The 25276-nt window shown below is 38.8% G+C and overlaps 1 protein-coding gene across 3 annotated transcripts in view; it reads right to left on the reverse strand.

The window, feature by feature from the left end:
* MCU (mitochondrial calcium uniporter) overlaps positions 1-21510 on the reverse strand; it is a 200740-nt gene extending 179230 nt beyond the window's left edge. For 2 of the 3 annotated variants that reach the window (XM_040242475.1, XM_040242474.1), the window contains exon 1: positions 21323-21510. In XM_040242475.1, coding sequence (XP_040098409.1) covers positions 21323-21475 — 153 coding nt within the window. In that variant the 5' untranslated portion in view covers positions 21476-21510. Of the gene's footprint in view, positions 1-5664; positions 5714-6642; positions 6755-21322 lie in introns of all 3 variants that reach the window. The other variant, XR_005721363.1, reaches the window with a different exon arrangement.
* Between the last annotated feature and the right edge of the window lie 3766 nt (positions 21511-25276).

Raw genomic sequence — 25276 nt, forward strand, 5'->3', positions numbered from 1 at the left:
GAAATGGAGTTTAATATAGAAAAATATTGAATCACTATGTTGTACACCTGAAACTAATATCATAAGTCAAGCATACTTCAACTAAAAACAGAGAAGTCAAACTCTTGATATAAAGAGCTATTCTGATGTGAATCAGTACATGATAACAGTTATCAAGCTTCTTGCTTACAAATCAATGATATGTAGTTCTAAGCTAAATATATCATTCCTGGTTCCAAATTAAGAAGCACAAAGAACTAAGAGTCTTATATGCATATATCTTCAGCTATTAACAGTTCTATTATCATTTCAAATGATCAACACATACACTTATTGTTATATACATATAAGGCACTGCAGGGGATATAAAAAATCCTATAATCTAAGCCCTCAACCTCAAGGAGGTTAAAATTCTAAAGACTAAACTAAATCAACCATGTATTAAAAACTACAGACTCAAGGCAATAAAAGTAAAAAATATATGGTCAGGCAAGTAACTATTCTATAAACTGCCAGGAAGAAGGGAGAGGAAAAAAAAATATCACTGAACAGATGGAACTTGAGCTAGGCCTTAAAGGATAAATACAATGAGACTGTGAGAGAGGGATGAAAGGAACAAGCAAGGGCCTTCCAGGCTGTGGATCTGCAAAGTGAAAGAGCCAGGATAAAGGTGAGAGTGTACTTGGTGGTTAGGGTTGGGTCTATTCAAGGCATGCAGGAGACAGAAAGCTACAACTATAACTTGTACTAGCTCGGGCACATTATTTAGAACCTCCAGCCTCCATTTCCTCAACAGTGGTAATAACAGTATGTACTTTACAGGAATAAATTACATAAAGCCATGCGTGTATGGTGCTTCACACACCTGGAAGTTAATAAGCAATCAATGGCTTCAAAACCACATTATCATTAATGGTGGAAAGATAGACTGGAATTCAATTTTAGAAGGTCCTGAATATCAGACAGTGGCCACAGGACTGGAAAAGGTCAGTTTTCATTTCAATCCCAAAGAAACACAATGCCAAAGAATGCTCAAACTACCGCACAGTTGCACTCATCTCACATGCTAGTAAAGTAATGCTCAAAATTCTCCCAAGCCAAGCTTCAATAGTATGTGAACCATGAACTTCCAGATGTCCAAGCTGGTTTTAGAAAAGGCAGAGGAACCAGAGATCAAATTGCCAACATCCTTTGGATTATCAAAAAAGCAAGAGAGTTTCATAAAAACATCTATTTCTGCTTTATTGACTACGGCAAAGCCTTTGACTGTGTGGATCACAACAAACTGTAGAAAATTCTGAGAAATGGGAATACCAGACCACCTGACCTGCCTCCTGAGAAATCTGTAGGCAGTTCAGGAAGCAACAGTTAGAACTGGAAATGGAACAACAGTCTGGTTCTGAATAAGGAAAGGAGTACATCAAGGCTGTATATTGTCACCCTGCTTATTTAACTTACATGCAGAGTACATCATGCAAAATGCTGGGCTGAATGAAGAACAAGCTGGAATCAAGACTGCTGGTAGAAACATCAATAACATCAGTTATGCAGATGACACCACCCTTATGGCAGAAAGTGAAGAACTAAAGAGCCTCTTGATGAAAGTGAAAGAGGAGAGTGAAAGTTGGCTTAAAGCTCAACATTCAGAAAACTAAGATCATAGCATCTGGTCCCTTCACTTCATGGCAAATAGATGGGGAAACAGTGAAAACAGTGACAGACTTTATTTTGGGGGGCTCCAAAATCACTGCAGATGGTAATTGCAGCCATGAAATTAAAAGACGCTTACTCCTTGGAAGAAAAGTTATGACCAACCTAAATGGCATATTAAAAAGCAGAGACATCACTTTGCCAACAAAGGTCCATCTAGTCAAAGCTATGGTTTTTCCTGTGGTCATGCATGGATGTGAGAGTTGGACTGTGAAGAAAGCTGAGCGCCGAAGAATTGATGGCTTTTGAACTGTGGTGTTGAGAGAAGACTCTTGAGAGTCCCTTGGACTGCAAGGAGATCCAACCAGTTGATCCTAAAGGAAATCAGTCCCGAATATTCATTGGAAGGACTAATGTTTAAGCTGAAACTCCAATATTTCAGCCACCTGATGTGAAGAGCTGACTCATTAGAAAACACCCTGATGCTGGGAAAGATTGAAGGCGGGAGAAGGGGGGACGACAGAGGATGAGATGGTTGGATGGTATCACTGACTCAATGGACATGAATTTGAGTAAACTCCGGGAGTTGGTGATGGACAGGAGGGCTGGCGTGCTGCAGTCCATGGGGCCACAAAGAGTCAGACATGACTGAGCCGAAATGAACTGAATATCAGACTAAGGTATTTATATTAAATCCTAAAGGTGGTGGCATGTAAAAGTTTTTTGAGAGGACATGCTTTGGTGAGATTTTTTAAAGATAAATCTGGCAAGAAGATACAGAATGGACTGATTGTAGAGGAAACACTGAAAAGTTTAGATGCTATTTAGACAAATGTCCAGACACATGCTAAAAGTTCTAATATAAGGATGATGATAAAGGGAATATAAAGTATAAGATAAGTGAGATGAGAAAGGTAGGCTCCAACTAGGATTTAGTTACTAGATAAAAGGATGGGATATAGGTATACCTCATAGATTATTACAGGTTTGGTTCTAGACCACCACAATAAAGCAAATATTGCAATAAAGTGAGTTACGTGAATTTTCTGGTTCCCTAGTGCATCTGAAAGTTCTGTCTGTTTACTGTAGTGTTAAGTGTGCAACAGCATTATGTCTGAAAAAAAAGTACACACCTGTGAAAATGCTTTCTTGCTAAAAACGATAACCATCTTCTTAGCCTTCAGCCAGTCACAGTAGTAACGTCAGAGATCACTGACCGCACGTCACCATAACAAATAATGAAAAAGTTTGAAATATTGCTAGAACTGCCAAAATGTGACACAGAGACATGAAGTGAGCAAATGCTGTCAGAAAAACAGTGCTGATAGCCTTGCTCAACACAGGGTTGCCACGAACCTTCAATTTGTAAAAAATGCAATACCTGTGAAACACAATAAAGAATCAAAGGTATCAATTAAAAAAAAAAAAGTGAAGTCACAAAAAGGGGTGCCATTTGGGAAAAAAAACTCTACATTCTGGTTACGTTTGAAAGCTCACTCACTGATTTAATGACAATCAGAGGGAAGGTGAAAATCCAGCAATCCAAGTGGCAACTACTTGGCTTGTAAGTCTTTTCCATAATAAAGAATGGATGAAGTATTTTCTGAGGCATTCCCCAAACCTGGTTACAATAAAGAGCAGTCATTAACACCTACTTTAGTCATTTCATTCAGCTCCAGTAACACAATGGCACTTTGATAATTCTATAATTCAGACACCATATATTCTAAGATATGAGGTTAATTTGTTCAGTTTTTTTTTCCACATAACCTTCAAATGTTGACAATGAATTTTCTGTGTTTTTCAGAGCTGCTAATACTTTTGTATACTGTTTTCTTTGAAGAATAACATAAATAGAAATATATAAGCTTGGTGAATTTTCACAAAGTGAACACATCCATGTAACCAGTACTCAAAAGAAGGAACAGAACATTACTAGCACCTCAGGAAACTCCTTCATAACCCAATCCAAACACTTTCCCCATCCCCAACAAGGATAATCAATCTCCTGACACACACATAATTTATCTGTTTTTGAGATATATGTAAGTGAATACTGTTTAGTGCCTGGCTTATTTTGCCAGACATTATTTGTGAAATTCACATATTATTATAAATAGCTATTCTCTCTACACTGTGATCAATGTTTAACATTCACTGTGTGATCATGCCAGAAAACTATCTGCCCATTCTATTGCTGATAGGCATTAGGAAAATTCCAGTTTGAACTATTACAAGCAGTCCTGTTATAAATGTCTTTGTTCATGTCTTCTGGTGACTACATGCACAGTTCTGTTGTATATAAATCTAGGAGTGGAACGGATGAGTCCACATACATGAGACCATGTATGTGTTTAACTTCAGTAAATAACATACACTTTTAAGGAAGAAATAGTTTAAGGTCTTTTTGAGGAAATTTGAATGATTAATGATTCATCAGAAGGTGCTGACTTAAAAAACTACTTTTAGGAGGGTAAACATATTGAAGTAGGATGGCTGATCTGCACTGCTTCCAAAGAAAGCAATTTATTTTAGAATATTTTCACCAGCAATTTTGCATATGACAATAACAGAAGTAACCAAGTCTGTCTTGTCCTTTCTGGAATTGATGATACTAAAAATTTAGGAACAAACTGAAGAGCCATTGCTATTAAAAGTAACTACTTTCTTGACAAGTTACAGAATATAAATGTTACAAGTCAGAACTCTGCAGTAGTTAAGTCTGCACTCATTTAATCATACTCCTGGAAACTGAAAGACTTCAAAACTAGTTTAACACTCAGGTGGTCATATAAATGCCTTCTACATCAGTGAACATGCTAATAAAATTCATTTAATCCTAGAACAGGAAAAGAATATTATGCAAAGACTATGGGAATCTGAATAAAGCACAGATCAGTTAATAATAATGTATCAATATTGGTTCATTACTATATATATATATATATATATATATTCATTAATTATAACAAATGTACCATACTAATGTAAGATGTTAATAATAGGGAAAATGGGGAAGGGGTATCTATGAGAATTCTATATACAATCTTAGTCATTTTCCTGTAAATCCAAAACTGTTTTAAAATAAAATTTATCTTTAAAACTCCATTTAAAACTCATAACATAATCTGCAGATTGTAGTCCACCTGCTAAACTCTTCTTAGGATACAATCCAAATGCACTTTGAGCTGTTAGACACTCATACACACATACATACACATACAATCCTGTTATCTGTGAGCTTAGACACACAAATACATGAAAGAAGCTTTCTATCTGTGCCAGTTTTGGTTTCACTCCTAGCTATAAAATTATTATCAAGGCTTAGACTTTTTTTCATTCCAACTAACCTAACCTTTTTTGAGTATACACTATACGCATTTAGTGATTCATTAAGAAGCAATTCCCCAGGTACCTTCAAATGATAAAAGCATCCAAACTCCAGCCAAGGTCAATTCTCCAATAAATCATATCTTTGTGGTTTAAATCATTGAGTTTTTGCTTATACTTCACAGAAAACAAAGGAAAAAAGATTGTGCCTTACAGCTAGTCGGGAAAACAAGTAGCTCTAATGTGGTGTAAGACCTGGTAGAAGGAACCCTGAGCAAGGAGGCAGGAGACCCAGCTTCCAGCTTCAATTTTATCACTTTCAGCTAACCTAATGAATGCAACTGTGGTCACACCATGTCTATCTCTAAGTTTGGTTCTTTTGTAGGAGAAATCAGCACACTTTTTCTCAAAGAGCCAATTATTTCAGGCTTTGTGGGTCATGTGGGTTCTGTCACAACTCAACTCTGTTATTAATACAAAAGCAGTCATAGACAACATGTAAATGACAAATGTGCCTGTGTTCCAATAAAACTTTATTTATAAAAAACAAGCAATGGTCTTGGTTATAGTTTGCCAGTTCCTATTCTATAATATCAGGGGCAAGAAAATCAACTGACAAGTTTGATTTCATAAAACTACTCCACTGAAATCAACTGTGTTTTGTTTGCAGGGAGAAAATGCTTATGAATCAGGATCTTCACATACCTGAGAATGTTCAAGTTTCCCCTGCGTGAACAGGTCACATCACCAATACCTAAGACAGAGCAGGAAAACACTCTCCCTTACATGGTTGTTATGACATAACAGGGGGTGTGTTAATTTATATAGGCAAAATTTACAAGGTGACCTGCAAAAGTAAAATACCAAGTTTTAGCAACTTTAGCAATAAATACAGAAACCCAAATCTCATTAACACCAATAATCACTTCTTCCTTATAGTAAGCTAAATTAATTCAGAAAACTGCCAAGGTCACTGGCTTTACTGGGAGAGCTGTTTTGTTTCCACGTAACTCAGCTGGTTTGGGAGAAGGCAATGGCATCCCACTCCAATACTCCTGCCTGGAAAATCCCATGGACGGTGGAGCCTGGAAGGCTGCAGTCCATGGGGTTGCTGAGGGTCGGACACGACTGAGCAACTTCACTTTCACTTTTCACTTTCATGCATTGGAGAAGGAAATGGCAACCCACTCCAGTGTTCTTGCCTGGAGAATCCCAGGGACGGGGGAGCCTGGTGGGCTACCGTCTATGGGGTCACACAGTCGGACACGACTGAAGTGACTTAGCAGCAGCAGCAACTCAGGTGGTTTAGAACAACAGACCCTTGGTCATCCATAACCTATTAAATTTCCAGGAGGCCAGAGTAGCTAACTGAACTAATTTAGAAGTTTGATTCATTCTGGCATGGGACAGGGATTGTTCATCAATATATATGGTCTAATCAAGCCAAGATCGTATCTATCATCCTTATAGGGTCTATCCTAGTAAAAATGTTCCTTTCTGTGTTAGTCACCTTGCTAAATTCAGCTTCATGTTAGCTACCAGATATTCAACAGCAGGCTGGAGCAAAGAGCCGGCCCACAAGGATCAAGCAAGTGCCTTTTTAAAAACTAATCTTAAGGAGTTCCTCTCCATGGCTTTGCAAAATAAGCAAAAACCATGCCAAATAGTAAAAAAGGCACTTACTTGACTCCCACAGACCAGCTCCACACTCTAGCAGCTGTCACTGGCATGGTACATGGAGAGTGAGGTGGAAACGATTATCTTGCCAACCACTGTAGGAATGGTAGCGAAAGACCTAAAAGAACAGAAAAATGTAAAGTCAATGTCGAAGGTAGAGGCCCTCCTGAGCCTGCTGACCTGGGTACCTCAGCTTTTAATGCCGAAAAAGAAAAGGAAGTCTGAAAAGTTCAAGTCATTCTTAGCTGCTGGTTATTACAAGCAACCCTTTAGGACAAGAGAGCACTTTTAAAAGAAAATGAATTATAACCTAGAATAAATCCGGACTGGTTATGAGAAACTCTGAAACATACTTTTTTTTCCAGACAAAGTATTGAATCATACAGAAATAAAATTGAATCATAGAGAAATAATAAAATAAAAACAGAATCATAAGAGAAATAAAAATAGCGAGAATCTGAAGCAACAACTCTTAAATTAATACTTTTAGAAATAGTATTAAGGGGAAATTTTTTTCACATACCTCTACCATTCCAGCATTTGAAAAACAGATAGAACCCTGATAAACTATACAGAAATAAGAAATATTTGTAAAAACTTGGGAGTTTCCCAGAAATAGGGGTGTCAGCCTATCGAAGTTCACTCAGGAACTTTCGCCAGTTTCAGAAACAAGTTTATGAAACTTAAGAAATTTTGGCACAGTTAAAAAAAAAAAATTAAACTCATTTGCATACCCATACAACTCTCTGGTTTAGAAAGTATGTTTTAAAATGCTTGACTCTTGGCCATTTAATTAGAGGTCATCCAAAAACAAGAAGAGTAATTTTTATTTTTATTTATTTTAAATATAACCTTAGCTTATTTTTTGGCCATGCTGTGTGGCACCCTAGTTCCCCGATCAGGGGTCAAACCCACGCCCTTTGTGATGGACATGCATAGTCTTAACCACTGGGCCACCAGGGAAGTTCCAGAACAATTTTTAAAAGCCTGTTTACATACCTATCTCCTCTCTCCATCCTACACTATTTATGGGTGAAATAATTTGTGGGGAAAAAAAAAAAACAGTGTGATGTGCAAGAAAAACAGCAACAGTGAAAAAACAACAATCATTCTCAATTTGCAATACCCCCTTCTCCCATCTAATCATTCCTACCAAAACAAAACTAGTAAAAAATAAAAAAAACCTCTTTTACTTGCAGGCCCATTCAGCACGCTTTTCCTCAGAACCACAATCCAAAGAAACAGGCAGTTGAGTTTACTCATTCTTGAGGCATCAGAATCCACCCAATAAAAACAAGCAAATAATTTAAGCTTTCAATCTAAATAAATTATAGCCAAAAGACTATTCTTGCACTAGCCCTTAATTCTAGTATGTTTAAATTTGGGTCACTTTTTTAATGGACAGTCTGGTGATTCAAACTACCCAGGCTTCAATTAATTTAATTAGAATGGAATATTCACTGTTAATAGCAACTCTGGCCAGACTACATCTTGGGTGTGTACCTAATGTTTTCTTCTTAATTTTGGCTTGTGTTCACTTTGCCTCAGCTGCAGCCCCTGGACAGCACCCCATTTATTGGTGTTTTCCCTCACTGCGTCAGCATTTCTGGTTAATGCACTCTAGCAAATCATTTGGAGGGGCAGCCCGAATGAAGCTCTGTGCTGTGTATTCTGCAAAATTGTTCAGCCCACCATATGAAAGACATTGCAAATGAAAGACAACATGAGACTGGGAATACAAAATATTTCTCAGAGATCGGTTTTTTAAATGAACGACTACAAAGAAAGAATATACACTAACATACATACATAACACGTATATATGCATATATATATAATTTATTATTAATACAAATATTTATTTCACACCAACTACCTGCCTCAGAAAGAAGTACCTCCCCTCAGTCCCACACTTTGTTTTTCCTTTACTGCATCAAAACCATGACACAATCCAAGAATAGTTTTTTGGTTTATTTTTTACCACATAATGGACATATCTTTTTACAAAACAAAGGAGATAGCTTTAAAATACAAATTACTCCAAACACACAGAAAAGAAATAATGACTAAATACCAACAAGTTTCTATCCACAGCTTGCCTGCACTTGAAAAATCTGAGAATTTTAATAGAATTAACCAAGCTTTTGCTGCATCTCAGTCCCTTATGAGTTCACTGTAATACAGCAGATGCTGTTCTGCATTTTGTATAAGATATGTTCATCTGTGTAATGAAACATTACTCGTCTCTGCCTTCTCTTGGGAAGTATAAAGGGCTTTCCCAGAAAAATAATAAATGAGGACATTCCACACCAAAAAAGGAATTGGCTTTTTTGAAAGACAAAACAACATTCCTAATCTAACTTTTAAAATGACATATTTCTCTCTCCTATCCCCCTAAAATATTCAGCTAAAAAGGTTTTCAGTCAACAGGAAAATGGATAAATATGTGCAATAGAGAATGAAACATCACCCAGCTAAAAATGAATGAGTCAGAACGAAAGGTATCAACTGCGTAATTTAAGTATCAAGCAAAAAAGAACAAATTACATAAGGATATATACAGTGTAATATCTTCTAAATAAGACTTAAAACATGTTTACAATGTTATATGAGATATATGGCATAAACATATACAAGGGAAACATCAAATTGGAGAGTGTTTGGCAAAGAGGAAAAGAAATAGGCCTGAGGAAGGAAACCTGAGGTAGCAATTATAATTGTATTACTTCTTAAGCTAAAAGAAATACATTATTCTACTTGTTTTTATAGACATTACATACTTCATAATTAAAAAAAAAAAAAAGACTTTTCCCTTTGTATGTTTGATGAACAACAAAATTCCTTATGAAGGATATCCACCTCCCCACCCCCACCACCAAAAAACAACCACCCTCAGGCGTCGGTATGGCCTTTCCAAGAGGGCTTCTTTGAGAGCCTGATCCTCAGTAGTTATCTTTTTTCTTTTCACTAGTGCTGCTACTTTCTGATGCTGGCTGTGATGTAACCTTCCAGATCCATATCTCAGAGCCTCAGCCTATCTCTACTTTTAATCTGAAGAAGAGTATTCGTTTTAGGCAAGAAATCTATTACACATAGTTCCCTTTCATTTTCCCCTTTTACTGCTAAAAGCTCTAGTAATCATTAAAAAGAGAGCCATTATGTATCTAAAGCTCACTTGACTTTGTGGCAGTTGGTCAAGCTATGAACTCTATTTCCTTCTGAATCAACTACTAATATAGGATGAGATATTAAAATTAAAGAAAGTACTGACTGGAGTTCAAGTCTCCATTTAATAAATGAATGTTCCAAAATTTTTCAACATGGTATATACTACAATTCTGTTCTACCATCTCAATTGTGCTTGGATAACATTTTGTTTTGATGCTTAAGTCAGAGCTAGAAATGGAAAAAATAAATTTCATATTTTGGGGGGTTAAAATGAGAACAAAATAAGAAAACAAAACCCAATTACTAACATGCATATAGATGAGACATTCAGAGTATACCCTTGGGATCCCCTCAAAAACAAAAACAACAAAATCACTACTACCTCTTTGTGATCAGAAAACTTGTTTTTTCCTGTCTACTCAGCAGCTTCTATCCGTAGCATTCAAAGATCAGGGAAAGAGAAGTAGTAAGAAAGAGAAAGTGACAGAGACAGACATAAGCTGGTATTCTTCTGTTTATGAAAGAAATGTAATTCCATCAAAACCAAACCAAAAACTTTCCATTTTCTCACTTGCTTTTTACTACTTCTTCCACTTCATTCCATCGTTAAATACTTCTTTAAAGTATTCTGACAGCTCTAATCTGTTTTAAAGTGAAAAATAGGTTTTTATCACACTTGGCCACTTGCCACAGCCTTGCTTCATGGCAGCTAACAGAATTCTGGCAGTACAAGATACAGGATACAGTGGGGGTAGATGGAAATACAGAAGATTTGTTCCAAAATAAACACCTCCAAAAACCTGTCATCCTTGGAAATATGTATCAGTAGGGAATCTAGAGTTGGCAGCACCTCGTTCAAATAGTTCCTTTCTCTTTTCAGCAGTGCCCAGCCCTGCACTCTTCTCTGTTGTCCTTCACTTGCTCCAAATACCTGCCAGGTAGATGTCACTGTGTCAATTTCTTAAATTATCTATAGCGTAACAACCCTACAGTCTTTCTCCATGACTGTTTTTACTTGACATTGTACATAGCCATGCTTGTTTCAGCACAACCTGTGAAGTCTTTTAAGATTATTAGCTGCTGTCTGAAGCAAAGTCATTCCTTCTTGATAGCTCTACGATTTCCATCACTATAGAATCAAGGCACAGAGAACAAGATGATATACCAGGTTGAAGGAGTCAGACAATGGTCCCTAGGACTTCTTAACTCACTGACTCATTTGTCCAACACTGACTGAATGTCTACATTCAGGACACTGCAGTAGACTCAGTTCACAGGGTCTGGAAGACCAGACTGCTATGGACAACTAACCACTTGTTAAGATTGTCACACTGGGGATTCCTGTAGTATAAAATCAAAGAAATATTTTCTGTTCCAGGCTGGCAGGTCACAACTCAGAATTAATGAATGATTAGCACAGTCCTGTCTCACAACACACCATCATTCACTGCTTTTTTCCTCCTCCCCTCTCTCCAGCTCTGAATTTCCCACCATATCTTTACATCTTTTCCAACTCCCTCAGCAGTTTGAATTGAAAAAAGAAGAAAAAAGAAAGATGGGAATAAAGGCTTAATGAATTAAGAGGAACACAGGGTAAATTGTTCATCAAGATGTCAGAAGTAATTATGCAGACTGTCCTGAAAAGGAATTGGAAGGCTCTTTTTTGTCACTTCAAGCCCTTTGCTCTTGTGAGAATAAGTAAATATATAACCGTCAGTTAATGATTTTATACAAGCTACCCAATGAAGTAACATAAAAATTACTTGTCGTGTTACATAAAAATGATAAATTAGAATTAAAGAACTCCTTTAGGTTCACCTGACCAAGCATCCTTATTGAACTGACAAAAATAATAGGATCAAAGAAGTTATGTCACTTACTCAAAGTCAGATAGCAAGTTAATGGCAGAGAAAGGAGCAGAACCCAGACTCCTAACTCTGTTATACCACATGGCACGTAATTCTCTTCACTTACTTACTTCTTATTTTGGTGACTGGGAAACACACACACACACATACACACACACTCTTAGCACTTCCGTCTTTTCATTTGTTTAACCATCTCAGAGAACTATCGATAATAAATTCTGTGATGGTACCACTATTATTTGCTCCCATAAGATTTCAAAACGTTCATCAACTACACCACAAATACAATCTTTTCTGGTAGAGCAGATACACTAATGCCTCTAAAAAATTGTCATACTTGTAAAGTAAATACTTACCTTTGTATTATAATAAAACCTAGAAGACCAGAGAATACGTGCTCTCCAGTAAGAAAGCCAGTAAGGTCCTAGTCAATTAAAATGTTAGAGAATCATTTCAAATAACTTGTTCTCAACCCTGCATAAAGGCTCAGCGCCAAAGAATTGATGCTTTCGAACTGTGGAAAGCATCTTTGGAGAAGAATCTTCAAAGTCCCTTGCACAGCAAGAAGATCAAATGAATCAATCCTAAAGGAAATCAAGAATATTCACTGGAAGGACTGATGTTGAAGCTCCAATATTTTGGCCATCTAATGTGAAGAGCTGACTCATTTGAAAAGACCCTGATGCTGGGAAAGATAGAAGGCAGAAGGAGAAGGGACAACAGAGGATGAGATGGTTGGATGGCATGACCGACTCAGTGGTCATGGGTTTGAGCAAACTCCGGGAGATGGTGAAGGACAGGGAAGTCTGGCGTGCTGCAGTTCATGGGGTCACAAAGAGTCGGACACGACTTAGCAACTGAACAACAACATATATGTGTGTGTGTGAGTGTGTGTATATATATCACTACACTTGCAACACTGAGTGATAATATATATCCCTACTGCTTCTGCCACTCCAATTTCTCATATTACGAATTTCTATACGAGAAAGAAGACTACATTCATAACATGAGAAAGAAGACTGCTAAAATTTCACTAAGAAAAGATTTCATGCTTAGAAATAGCTAGTTTTGTTTGCTTATTTGTTTTTTAAAAGATAAGATCCTCATACTTAAAATTTGTACTTAATGCTTAATCATACTTAATGCTTAAAATTTCCTACAGGAAATCAAATATTACAGAAATGGAAAGTTAAAGGGAACAAAGCCCAATAAAATTACTCAAAAGTATTCATCTAGTTAATGAACATGTTAAGAGTTTCTGCTTTTATAGAGTATAATACACAGAACATATTCTTTCAACAAAGATTTGTTGAATGCTTATCATGCTGTGTCAACTTTTTCATACTGCTATGCAAATCTTCCAGATTCTGATATTATGTGGTACAGGTAGGGAGGCAGGAATAGAGATAACGTGGATATCTGATTTTATATATAAATTCTAAAATCATTTAAAAATAATTAAACCAGTTTTTTTAATACAAAAGCAGAGGTGAAAAAACAACAAAGAAACATACTCCACATGACAATAAAAAGAAACTCACAGAAAAGGTCAAAAAATAAAATTTCTGTACCTGAGTAATACAGTCAGAAAGGCCTTGAATTGAACTGCCTTTCTACCTAGTACTTACTAGCTGAGTAACAGTCCACAGCCAACTGTCAAGTTCTATCAACTCTACTTGGTAAAACTCCCTTCTCTCTGTTCTCTTTTTCTCTATCCTCAAGGCTACTGTCCTAGTTCAGACACCTTTTGCCTGGTCAGATGTTTTACTGGTGTCTGTCTTTCCAGCCCCAGCCTCTCCAATGAAGTCCTCACACTGATGCCAGTGTGACCTACCTAAAAGCAGAACCTAACCATGATTCAACTTCTTGAAATTCTTCCCTTGCTCACCTATTTGACAAGTAGCATTTCTGCAAACTGTAGCTTAAACTGCAGAATCAGTTTAAATGGGTCCCAACCAGGATTTCCTTAAGAAAACAGAATAGAAACTCTCCATGTCTCACACATAGTAAAAATATTGTTGCATGAGACCTTTCCTAGTTATATGCACACATGCATATACTCAATCAAAATACAAAAGGTATTTCTACTGTGGGTTGAGTTTTTTAAAAAAAACGCTGACTTAACATAATAAAATTTCAGGTCCTTCACAGGTTCTTTCACAATCTGATCCTTTATCATAGCAAGTAGTTAAGAAACAGGCTCTGGAGCCAGACTACATGGGTTTACACACTAGGTATGCCACTCACTAGCTGTGTTATCCTGGGCAAGTTATTTACTAGCTGTGTGTCACTGACTAACTGTGATTCTGGGCAAATCACTCAATCAGCCTGAGGCAACTCAGTTTCACTATCTGTAAAACAAGGATAATAACAGTACCTACTCATAGGGTGTCACAGAATTAAGTGAGACTGTAGAGAGCTTGGGCCATGGTGCACTTGATAAATATTTTATTGGTGTCACTACTGTCCAACTTAATCTCCAGCTATTCTTACCCAAACTCCAATCATAACAAACCACTGGCTACTTCTCCAGTACACTGTACCCCTCATACCGTCATGTCAGATACTACTGCTGCCTTAAATATGAATCAACCTTTCCAGTCCCCCACACATCATATTTCTTCATATTTCAGCTCAAGCAAGGTTTCCCCACTTAAAGCCTTTCCCAACATCCTTTGGTAGTTCTCAGTGTTTCCACTGAGTCTCTACAGGGGAAAAAAGAAAGAGCACAGCCAGTTGCAGTCTTGTTTATGAAGGTCTCCTGGCCAGGCTGTGAACCCTTAGAACCACAACAGAAACATGTCTCTACCAGCAGCGTCTCCCAGAGAGTAGGAGTTCCACGGTATTCTCTGAATGACTCTAGGTCTTTACTTTCTCATTTGTGCAACGGGGATAGCATTTCGCCCGAAGGGTTGTTGTGGAGTATACTGCCCAATGCTGCACAAGTGTTTGATATGGAAGCGATGCTCAGCGATTGCCCGGTTTACTGGGTGGGACTTTTTAGAATCTCAAACTAAACTTCAAAGATCTCGGGGGGCAGGGGCAGGGGGGAGTGGAGGGGAAGCAATACCTTAGACCCGTATCAGCTAACATCTGGTGGGGAGAGTAAAACAAAGATTTAAGAGATGTAGCCAATGGGAGGGATGATTAAGATCTCTTAGAAGAAACTGCAGTAGATGCTTGAGAAACAAACACAACTGAAGGAGCAGACCCTGAAAAGTTGACAACCAGCATGCTACAGCTTTAATTTTAGCCAGACTCAAGCTTACATCTCAGCTCCAAAACACTTGTTCATCTTTGCATCCCTATCATTAAAACAGTTTATGAAACGAAAAGAAGAAATGAATCTATTTCATCCTCAATTTCCTTATCTATAAAAACACAATAAAATCTATCTATCTATCTATCTATCTAGCACAATAAAATGCTTTCTTCTGTATCTACCCCTCTATCTTTAGAGGCCAGGTAGTTCAGCTAACCTATTTGCTCTCCTGTTATTTTATAAACTATCAGTTGTATTAATACTCGTAAACGTCCTGTAACATCATTTACTATAAGTAAGAAGTACAAAGTGGGCCAGTCTTAGAAGGTAAAAAAGAAATTTAAAAAATCTTGCAACCTGTAAGATAGTTAAGCTCAGGACTGCACATTTGAGACTACCCTTTGGATAGCATCATACACCCAACGGGCTCTGCTCAGCAATTTTCTGGTGATTATTACAAGTGCTCTCACCAAAATAAAGTGGAAAATAATAAGGAAAAATATGTAAAAACTGAAAACTTTAGTAACAAAGCATAAAAGGTAAATATTTCACCCTTTTGGATTAATAAGTATTATCAACATCATTAAAGGATATGTTGAAAGACTCTTATTTTTAACAGATGTCAAAATGCAATGTCATATTAACCAATTATTCCCAAACTGAATTAGAAAAAGTTCAGTTTTAGTATGCTAGTAGAGCCAGTTGGTGATGTAATTTACCAAGTTATGCTTTTACCAATAAAAAAAAAATTCGAGCCTGTACATGGTTTATGGGTCAAGAATTCACTAAGCTTATTAAAATTACTGTGCTTGAAGTCAACTTTCATTTTTACACAGGCTGTCTCACTGCAAGCATTTAACGAAGTGCGTGAAATACATGGATTATTTCCCATTTGTGTCCAGCTGCAGAAGACAGGTTTTTTTAACCAGATGCCATCAAGCTTAATCTAAATCAGGGAGTAACCAAGATTCAGTTTGACTTTAGGGTCTTGCTGGAAGAATTTGACCCCAATTCACTTTTAAAAACCAGTCTCAGCTTAATCATTTTTAGAATGAAACAGAGAATTATAAAATTTCAAGGGGAAAAAACTGAATGGGAAAATCAGCAGATGTGTAAGCCATTATCAGCTCTGTAGTAACTTGTTAGGTACCAAGGAAATAAAAGTTCCTTTCCTTTACCTACAGTCTTGTCAAGCTCTAAATTCTAGGACTCTTTTAAGTACATGTCTTCCACAGTAACATCTTCCTGTGAGATGTTGTTCCTGTATTGTATCAGTCAAATAAAGATTAGAGGATTCTTCTATACTGAGTGGTTATCTTGAGATCTTAAAAGGTAATCATCTCCTTAATTACAGGAAAACAAATAGTAATTTTTAAAGAAAACCCAGAAAGCACAAAGCCAGAATATAAAAAGAAATAAAAACCTACATCTCAGTAGTTATTGAGAAAATGGTATCAACGAAGTGCTACTATGAAAGACCATGACCACTCCTTGATTTCACTTTCAAACAGGAGGAAGCCCCCAAACCAAACGGATTCACGTTTAAGTTGTTGTTTTTGTCATACGCCATTCGTGATGCTGCATTTCTATTTAGATTCCCTCTTGGAGCAGAGTTCCATAAAGCATAAAACAGAACCCCTTGGGACTTAGAAAAGTTCAAATAATCAGAGTTTGTTGACTAAATCCAAATTTACTCATCCAACTATCTTTGGGGCTCAAAATAAGCAAGATTTTAAAATAAAGTTTCCTTAATAAGTCTGCTCTAAGCATATTTATCCAGAACCCTCAAAATCTTAATATCTTAGTCGACTAAAACAACAATAAATCTAGACCCTGATTCAAATATATATTCCTAATAATCTGGGTATTTCTTTTACTTTGGATAGAAGGTTTTTACACCCACCCCCCAACACCCCAGTAGACCTAATACAATCTTACCAACTCTCCTTTACTAGTCCACCATAAGGAAGTGTAATATACAACCAAGGACAGCACTGGCAATAGCAAACTTAAAGCAATTACCCAAATTAACCAAATATGGTTACCTAAGCAACAAGTCATTAAACAAGTCAAGGTTGGGCGAGGGGGCGTGGCAGAGGACACCTTTTCACTGGCAAGCAGACAAAAGTGGGTGTATTCAGTCAACCCTTGTCTGAGTGTTATCCATGTATGTCGCACTGCTCTGGAGTCCATGAGGTACAAAAAGGTAACAAGATACACAATCTTTGCCCAGTAAGATAAGACATCCACAAATGAAACATTTAGAGAACATGCCAGAGTCAATCTGTATCCTGAAAATACTAAATCCTATCAGCATTCAGAGAAGACAGAACAGAACAATGGGAAGGGGTTAAAAGCTAGGAAACACACAAGATTCAGACTAGGACTGCTCCTTGAATCCACCTCTATTTAAAAGCATTTTTATCCCATGGACAGGTATGCTGCTGCTGCTGCTGCTGCTGCTGCTAAACTGCTTCAGTCGTGTCAGACTCTGTGCGACCCCATAGACGGCAGCCCACCAGGCTCCCCCGTCCCTGGGCTTCTCCGGGCAAGAACACTGGAGTGGGTTGCCATTTCCTTCTCCAATGCATGAAAGTGAAGTCGCTCAGTCCTATCTGACTCTTAGCTACCCCATGGACTACAGCCCACCAGGCTCCTCCATCCATGTGATTTTCCAGGCAAGAGTACTGGAATGGGGTGCCACTGCCTTCTCCATGGACATCTACACACTCCTACATCTAAAATAGATAACCAACAGGGACCTACTATATCGCACATGGAACTCTGCTCAATGTTATGTGACAGGTTGGATAGGAGGGGAGTTTGGGGGAGAAGGGATGCACGTACATGTATGGCTGAGTCTCTTCACCATTCACCTGAAACTATCACAACATTGTTTGTTAATCAATTATACCCCAATACAAAATAAAAACTTCAAAAAAAATGTTTTTAAGGAATTTTTATACCAGATGTCATTAACCACAAACGGAACAAGTCACTTCCCTCGGTTCCCATCAGGTCTATTTTCTCTTCTGTAAAGTGAGGAAGTTAGGTTCAAAGAGGAGTCACAGGTCCCAGTCTCTCACCTAAAATGGACCTTAGAAGATAGAGAAGTGATTAAGACTAAAATTCCACTACAAAAACTGCATAAACATTTAGTATGAATATATGAGATGCTGGTTTAAGTACAGTGGAGTATTTGTGCTGAGTGGATCTGGCAAGGTAAGATTCAGCCAGTTCATGAGGAACCCAATTAAAGAACTGGGACTTGTCTCTGTGTCAGGCAATGTAACCTCTCTTAAAACTTCTAGGTTAAAAGAAAAGAAAATAAAAAGCTTTCTCAGGTTAAACTGAAATGATATCACTGCCAAAGAACTACAATGTGTAAAGTAGAAAGGGACAGCCATGATCCGTAACAGTATAATGACAGAGGTAAGAGATTTAGTAATTCAGCATAGCCGTTGACCGACCACTAAGAAATGCCAGCATTCAAGCTATCTTAATCAGAGATGAGACAGACTGAGCAAAGAAATTACACAACTCACAGTGAAAGGCAGTTCCCGTGAAAGAATCATCCTTGACAACAGCCAGCTTCACTAACTGCACAGAAAGATATGCAACAAATATTTAACATCAGTCTTCGTTACAGCCACAGGATGGAAAGCAATAACAGGCTCTTCACACAGAAAAGGAAAAAATTACACTAGATGGTGCTACAACTACTGAATAAGCCCTGCAGCTTTTCTCCTATTTACTCAGTTGAACAATGTTTTAATGGGTGGGGGGCTGCGGGGGGAGGAGGTCAAGTTCTGTTTCATAACTTCACAACCACTTTTACCTATATTTTAGCTGAACTGTATTGCTCTGGGTTTGTTCTTCAAATCTGGAAAAGATTCAACAACATGCCTCTCAAGCAAAAAATTAACCAGTACTATAACTGGTTATTTATACTGATTAATTAAATTGACTCTAATTTACCATTCTTACTACAGCAGAACAAGAGTGGCACAAGCAGGACTTGCGATCTCGTCCAATGCAGAGTGCCATCTGCTGCACACACACAGGATGTCACCTATACAAGATTCAACCTTAGTGTCTTCTCAGGGACCTTTATAAGAGCAAGTTGTTTGTTCTATACTGCCTAATACATGTGCCTCAAACCAACAGAAGAGAATTCTCATTCATGTGCTTTTGAAATACCAGTACTTTCATAACAAGCAATAGGAAGTTTTAAAAGGAAGGAGAAAGATGTGAAGGAACAACTGCACTTTATAATCAAAAGAATACAATAAGAGGGACAGAAATATCTGGAGTGCATCAGAGTCCTAAAACTGTTGTATATTCCCCATATAATCTTGGCCAAGTCTCTCCTCTTTCTGGATGTCAATTTCAGGCATAAAATGTCAAGAATTAAATAGGTCTCTAAGAGATATCTTTCAAATTTTGAGCCTTGTGAGGAAACACAAAATAACAGATGGAGACAGCAGTACACAGGATAGCTTTGGAGCAATCACAGAAAAAGAAAAAAAATAACTTTGCATATTTTAAATAATCAGGCACAACTTTTTTCAAAATCTTACGATTCTAAGTTCATTTTCAAGTCACCATTCTTACAACACTTCTGCCCTTCAGAAATAACTCTTCATTTAGTTGCGCTTTCAGCTCAAATTTGGCACATCACTTTTACCCACCCCAGAATAGCACAGAAAAACACTTTCATGAAGTACCTGCACAAGGAAGGCACTCACAGCCTGACAGACTCACATAGTGGAAAATACACAAGGCACAAATTTCAAAACGCTAAATGAACACCACACCCAAATAGTCTTAAAAACAACTGCAAAGTCGAAAATATTATCAAAATACAGAGATAAAGACAACTTGGTAAGTCTTTAAATGGTTTGAGGGGGAGGGGAATGAAATCAGATTTTTTGGATGGCCTTATGTTTTTAAAAGAACAAAACATATAACTGGAGGCTATGAAACATGCAAATCTAAATTGAACTGTGGAAAGCTCGGCTCTCACCCAAAAGCTTCAGCAAAGCAATATGTCAGTACGCCAAAATGAAGTACAATTTTTTCACAAGAAGGAGAAGAGGGTCCATATCTGTGACTAATAATAACAATACCATCTTGCATTTAAAGAGCATTAGCTCTTTTCACTGCTCTTTCAGACACCTAATTTTATGCTGTCAACAGTCAGGGTATCCTCTAAAAAGCACCAGTTCAGTTTCCTCTCAAGAGCCATGTGATCAGAACAAGAAGACAGGTGGGTGTATTTGTTGAGGGCTGAAGGTACTAGTTTCTGCTCTCGGGCTGTCTGCAGTGATTCTCATTACCACACTACACAACTTAGCCCTAGGAAACAAAACCTACACTCTTTCTTTTGGAGTTGGCCAGAGATCAAAAGTATGGATCTAGAAAGTCCAAAGAAAGATAACCTGCTGACTTGTTAGATCAAGAATTCCAAGTCAACTTGAATCTCTTGCAACTTAAAAAGAAATATACACACACCTCAAAGCTGTTCTAATAGAAACTCCCGTGCGTTGCCAGCCAATGAAAGCCAGCAACAACGGGTTAATACAACCACCAAAACCCTGCCTCTGGGAACAACTTGTCATATTCGCTTCCCCTCTGCCTGCTGCCCACCCTTCCTTCTTCAGGCACGCACAAGCTTACAAACCAGCCCTCCAAAAGGGCCACCGAGGACCTCTAAGGACCTGCGAGGATGGAGCTTGCCTCCTGAAGCAATGCAGCATCCATCGCAAGGGTGCTGTGCCCCAAGCCCACAAGCAGGAAGTCACCGAAAGGGATAAAGTTCGGTTTTCCGCCTTGCCGGTTCACACAGGGCCGAGGAGAGAAAGAGGGAGCAGCCCCGCTGGGGTCCCGGACTGCCCTCCGGGGACAGTGCCCAGCAGCATGGCACTGCCACTCCTGACACAGAGACACAGGGCAGCCGCGGCAACTCAGGGCACGCCAAGCCGCCCGCAGGAGGAGGGAAAGCGGACAACTTGAACAGGGCTCCGTTAGGGAGCAATGGAGCAGAGCTGGAAGGGAAAAGCAGGGAGGGACCGAGACGGGGGCGGGTCGGGGAGAGGTTCAAGTCCCTTCCCTTCCCCGCCCTGGTGTCCCCGGTCCTGCGGGGACATCCCAGCCGTCGCCCCTCCTCCTCCTCCTCCTCCTCCCGGCTTCCTCCGCCCTTCCTTTTTTCTTGGTTGCCGCCGCAGGCGCCTGAAGGGCACGGCGGCTGCTCGGTGCCCGGCAACCTCGGGAGCGGCCGCGAGTTGAGGTAACTCCCCGGCTGCCCCGGCGGCCTGCCTGCCGGCGGCTCCCACACACCAGCACCGCCCCGCCCTCCCCGGAGCCGCCGGGCGCGCTCGCTCACCGTCCGGTGGTGCTGCTGCTGCCGGTGGCGGCTGACGCCCAGAGCGGGGAAGCAGCCCGCAGTCAGCGCTCCGCAGCCGCCGGCGCCCCCGCCGCCGCCGCCGCCCCGGGAGGAGAGGAGCAGCAGGAGCGATCTACCTGCGGCGGCCGCCATCTCTCAACTGGAAACGGCGCCGACCCAGGCAGCGCAGCGGACGGCCGGGGCGGAGCTAAGGCCCGCCACTCACCGGCGCCGGCCCAACTGCCGCCCTGGACTGAGTTGATGAGGCGGGGCTTCGTGCAAGGTCCAATCGACAGGCGGGAGAACCACACTAGAGACTGCCTGTCACTTCCAGAGTTACCTATTGTGGGGCATAGTCAATTACGGGCAAATTCTAGGGAACCGGTAATTGGCACCCTAACCCCTCAGGATAGCAGCAGTAGAGATAGCGTATTCGATTCGGCTAATCTTCATCAAGGATACAGCTGTAATAAGTGTAATTGGGGAAATGGATATTTGTGCAAAGCTCTGTAGTTCGTGTTTTAAGTTGGCAAAATAGACTCCAAATTAGTAATCATTAGCTAGGTACGCTGGAACTCTCAACGACACGCCCAGAGTTATCATTCATAACTGATGGTATTTGGATATGCTGAAATTATCCCCACATCCTGAGGTTATCTAATAACTATAATATGCAGCGTAGTACAGGAGGGGTAGAATGGTTATGATACCAAAGTCCCAGAATGAGTACATGTTATCAGTGAATTAACAGACCTGTATACACTTCAAATACTCAGTTCACTTTTACAGCACCTTTATACATAAGCAACACTCTTATTTTCTTAGCACTTTTGACCGTATGTGTGCTTATTAAACTATAGAAACAGAACATGCCCATAATGTAATAAAAAAATCACTTGAAGGTTACTTTAATGAATTTTCATAATTTAGCGAAGTTAGCCACTACAATACACTTTGGAATAACTCTCTTGAAAAATACTTCTTTCCACAGAAATAAGCTCATAATAGTTCATTTAAGACTATGAAAGATTTCAGGTTTCTTAATCTTCTCAGAAGACAATCTCCTTGCTGTCTGTTTATTATGAGCTAGTTAATTCTAACTCCTTTTAAAATCTGGAGCAGGAGAACAGTTTGGTAAGCAAATAAAAGTATTATCCTAAATTTTAGGGTGATAAAGTTAAAGCTGAACAACACAATACATGCACATAATTTTATTCTATCACTTATTCTAATAATATTTTTTAAAGCTTGACTGAAATGGTACTTTTTTGATCAAGAGTAGCTAAATAATAAAGGGAACTTTTGGTTTGTTTAATCCTTCCACCCCACCCCATGACTATAAGATGATTGGCTTTCCCAGGTGAGACACTCATACTACTCACCCAAAAGGCATTTGTTGCTCAACAGTGGAACATGAGAGCTCAGGAATGAGACAAGCCCCCCATTCAACAGCTGCATACACTAATCCCCCTAGTTGGAAATCTGTGACATTCTTGGGGCAACTTCACTTACGATCATTTTCCACTCATCTATATTTATCCCATCTGCACTTTATGTATTTCCCCATGCTCTCTTTATGTATTTCTCCCTCTCTCTTGTCACTTCACAACTTCTTACTAGGATTACCATGGATTTTAGTTTTATTTTCTGTGTATTTGCAAATCTGGCTACTAATCAGTATTATGCCTTCCACTCCATGTTATACTTTGAAAAGCTCTACTGGGATTGCCTTTCCTCTGTCTTTCTAATTATGAAAATAAAACATGGATCCTGCATTACTGAGATTTAGTCCTGTGGATTTGCAAAAGAACCACAATAGATAGTTTTTCAACTGCATAAACCTGAAACCGAAGGGATTATCAAAAGCTTTCTCTTTATCTATTAATATTTACCAAACTGTGTCATCTTTCATCTACCAAGATGATACCATTGACGAACTATATGTAGCTTGCGTATTTTGAGGATCCACTGACTAAACTGAGTTTTAATAATCCCCGGCTAGAAATTAATCTAAACAAATGTCAATTATCTCTTCACAGAGAAAACCTTTCCACAGCTGCAAAGGACATATCTCACACCAGCTGATTGGTGAGGCCAAATAAGAAGAAAGTGTAGACAGTTCAAAAGAAAGTTGTTCTCTAAACAAATAGTAATTTCTGGAAGAATAAACAAAAACACATGTTACTTCTGGGAAATTTTAAGGGGTAGTTATCCATTTGAATGGTTTAACTTTTTCCCATCTGCATGTTATTTTTATAATTACAAAAATGTGGTCACTGAAACCTACATGGCTACAGAATTGTTTTCTGTGCCAATCCTTAAAACAGGTTGATCTTTTCTTTTAGCTAAAACTAATCAGAACAGATTTCCTGGAGCATGAAACCCTAACAAGGTTCTCTACTAAAATGTACACTAAAGTCAGCTCCAAAGTATGACTCAACTCAGTAGAGTATTTGCCTAAGCATTCCAGAATAGCCAGGGTAGGCGATGCACACCTTTTGTTGACGTGAGCAAGGAAACATGAAAGGGATCTGCTTGGAAATCTGGGAACTGTGTTTCATGGTTTGCTAACATGAGTTATTATTAGCAATCAGCAATTCCTAAAGATCAGAAAAAAGTATACAAAGGAGAGAGGAAAGTGTGTTTAGCTTTTAAATATGTATCATAAACCACAGCTTAGATCTGTTTTCTGGTGATTTGGCTCCATTATTTTTCCAGATGTTATTATTCCTATTTTTTAAATCTACCCATCTGCAGAAGGGCTCAAATATTCAAACCCCACCACGTAGCTTTTCCTGTCTATATATCTGGTCTGACTTCATCAAACACACACACATTTTTTTCCTTCCTTTTGTTTTTCTCCTTTTCTTCCCCCTTACTTTAATGGAGACTGCAATTTCATACTGGATCATTTACATGCATTATATACATAATTTACATAAATATAGTTACATATCTCCTCTTAAAATTTTTGTTTGACAGGAGTTTCATGCCCCGACCTCCAAAGGATGACTGACTCCATATTCATTCTATAATTTAGTGACACTTATCTAACATCCTTTTAGGTCAGAAACATCCAGTTTGGAAGTTTGGGGGTTTTTTTGTTATTCTTTTTTGTTTTTCTGTCAAGTACATAACACCAGGAAAACACTGAGTTCAGAAGGACAGGGCTTGTTCAACTAGGACTGTCTTTGTTCATGTTTCTCAGGATCTAAGAGGTTGGCAGCTAACTTGCACGCTGTCTTTATTGTATTGGATTGGCTTGTGGCCGCCTACAGCCTTTGCTCTTTAGTAGACCTTTGGAGTCAGGAAGTCTTTCGTCTCATCTGAAGTGATTCGAAGAGGCAAGACACTAATTCTGCACTCAAACCACATATTCCTTAGACAGTGCATAGGAATTCAGTACACATTTTAGTGGGACCCAACACTATCCACTCCAAAGTATTCAAAAGTGCCACCTCACCCAATCCTAAAAACATTTTCTGACAAGGCTAAATTATAACAAAATTCCAAATCAGTAAAGGGCTCTCCTCCCTCAGCATTTTCCAAGTATTTATTACCCATACCCTGAACATGCCCTGACATTCCAACCTCCAACTCTTTGCTCCTACTGTACCTGTTCTACTCTATTGAAGACCAGCTTGGCTTCCTCTGAGAGGAAATGCCCAGGCAAAATTAAACTCTCAGATTTGTTGTTTGACTTTCTATCATAGTACTATGGTACTTGATATGAGCTGGTCTCATGACAGTGAGGTCTGCTACACCCTTGAGTATCTGACCTATTAACTAGACTAATTTGCCTGGCTAGGCCACAGTACCCTTCTCCCCTCACTTTTATACGTATTTTATATCAGCAATGGTAACCCACTCAGTACTCTTGCCTGGAAAATCCCATGGATGGAGGAGCCTAGTAGGCTGCAGTCCATGGGGTCGCTAAGAGTTGGACATGACTGA

This window comes from Oryx dammah, unplaced genomic scaffold (assembly GCF_014754425.2).
Source record: "Oryx dammah isolate SB20612 unplaced genomic scaffold, SCBI_Odam_1.1 HiC_scaffold_6, whole genome shotgun sequence".
In the NCBI taxonomy this organism is placed as follows: Eukaryota; Metazoa; Chordata; class Mammalia; order Artiodactyla; family Bovidae; genus Oryx; species Oryx dammah.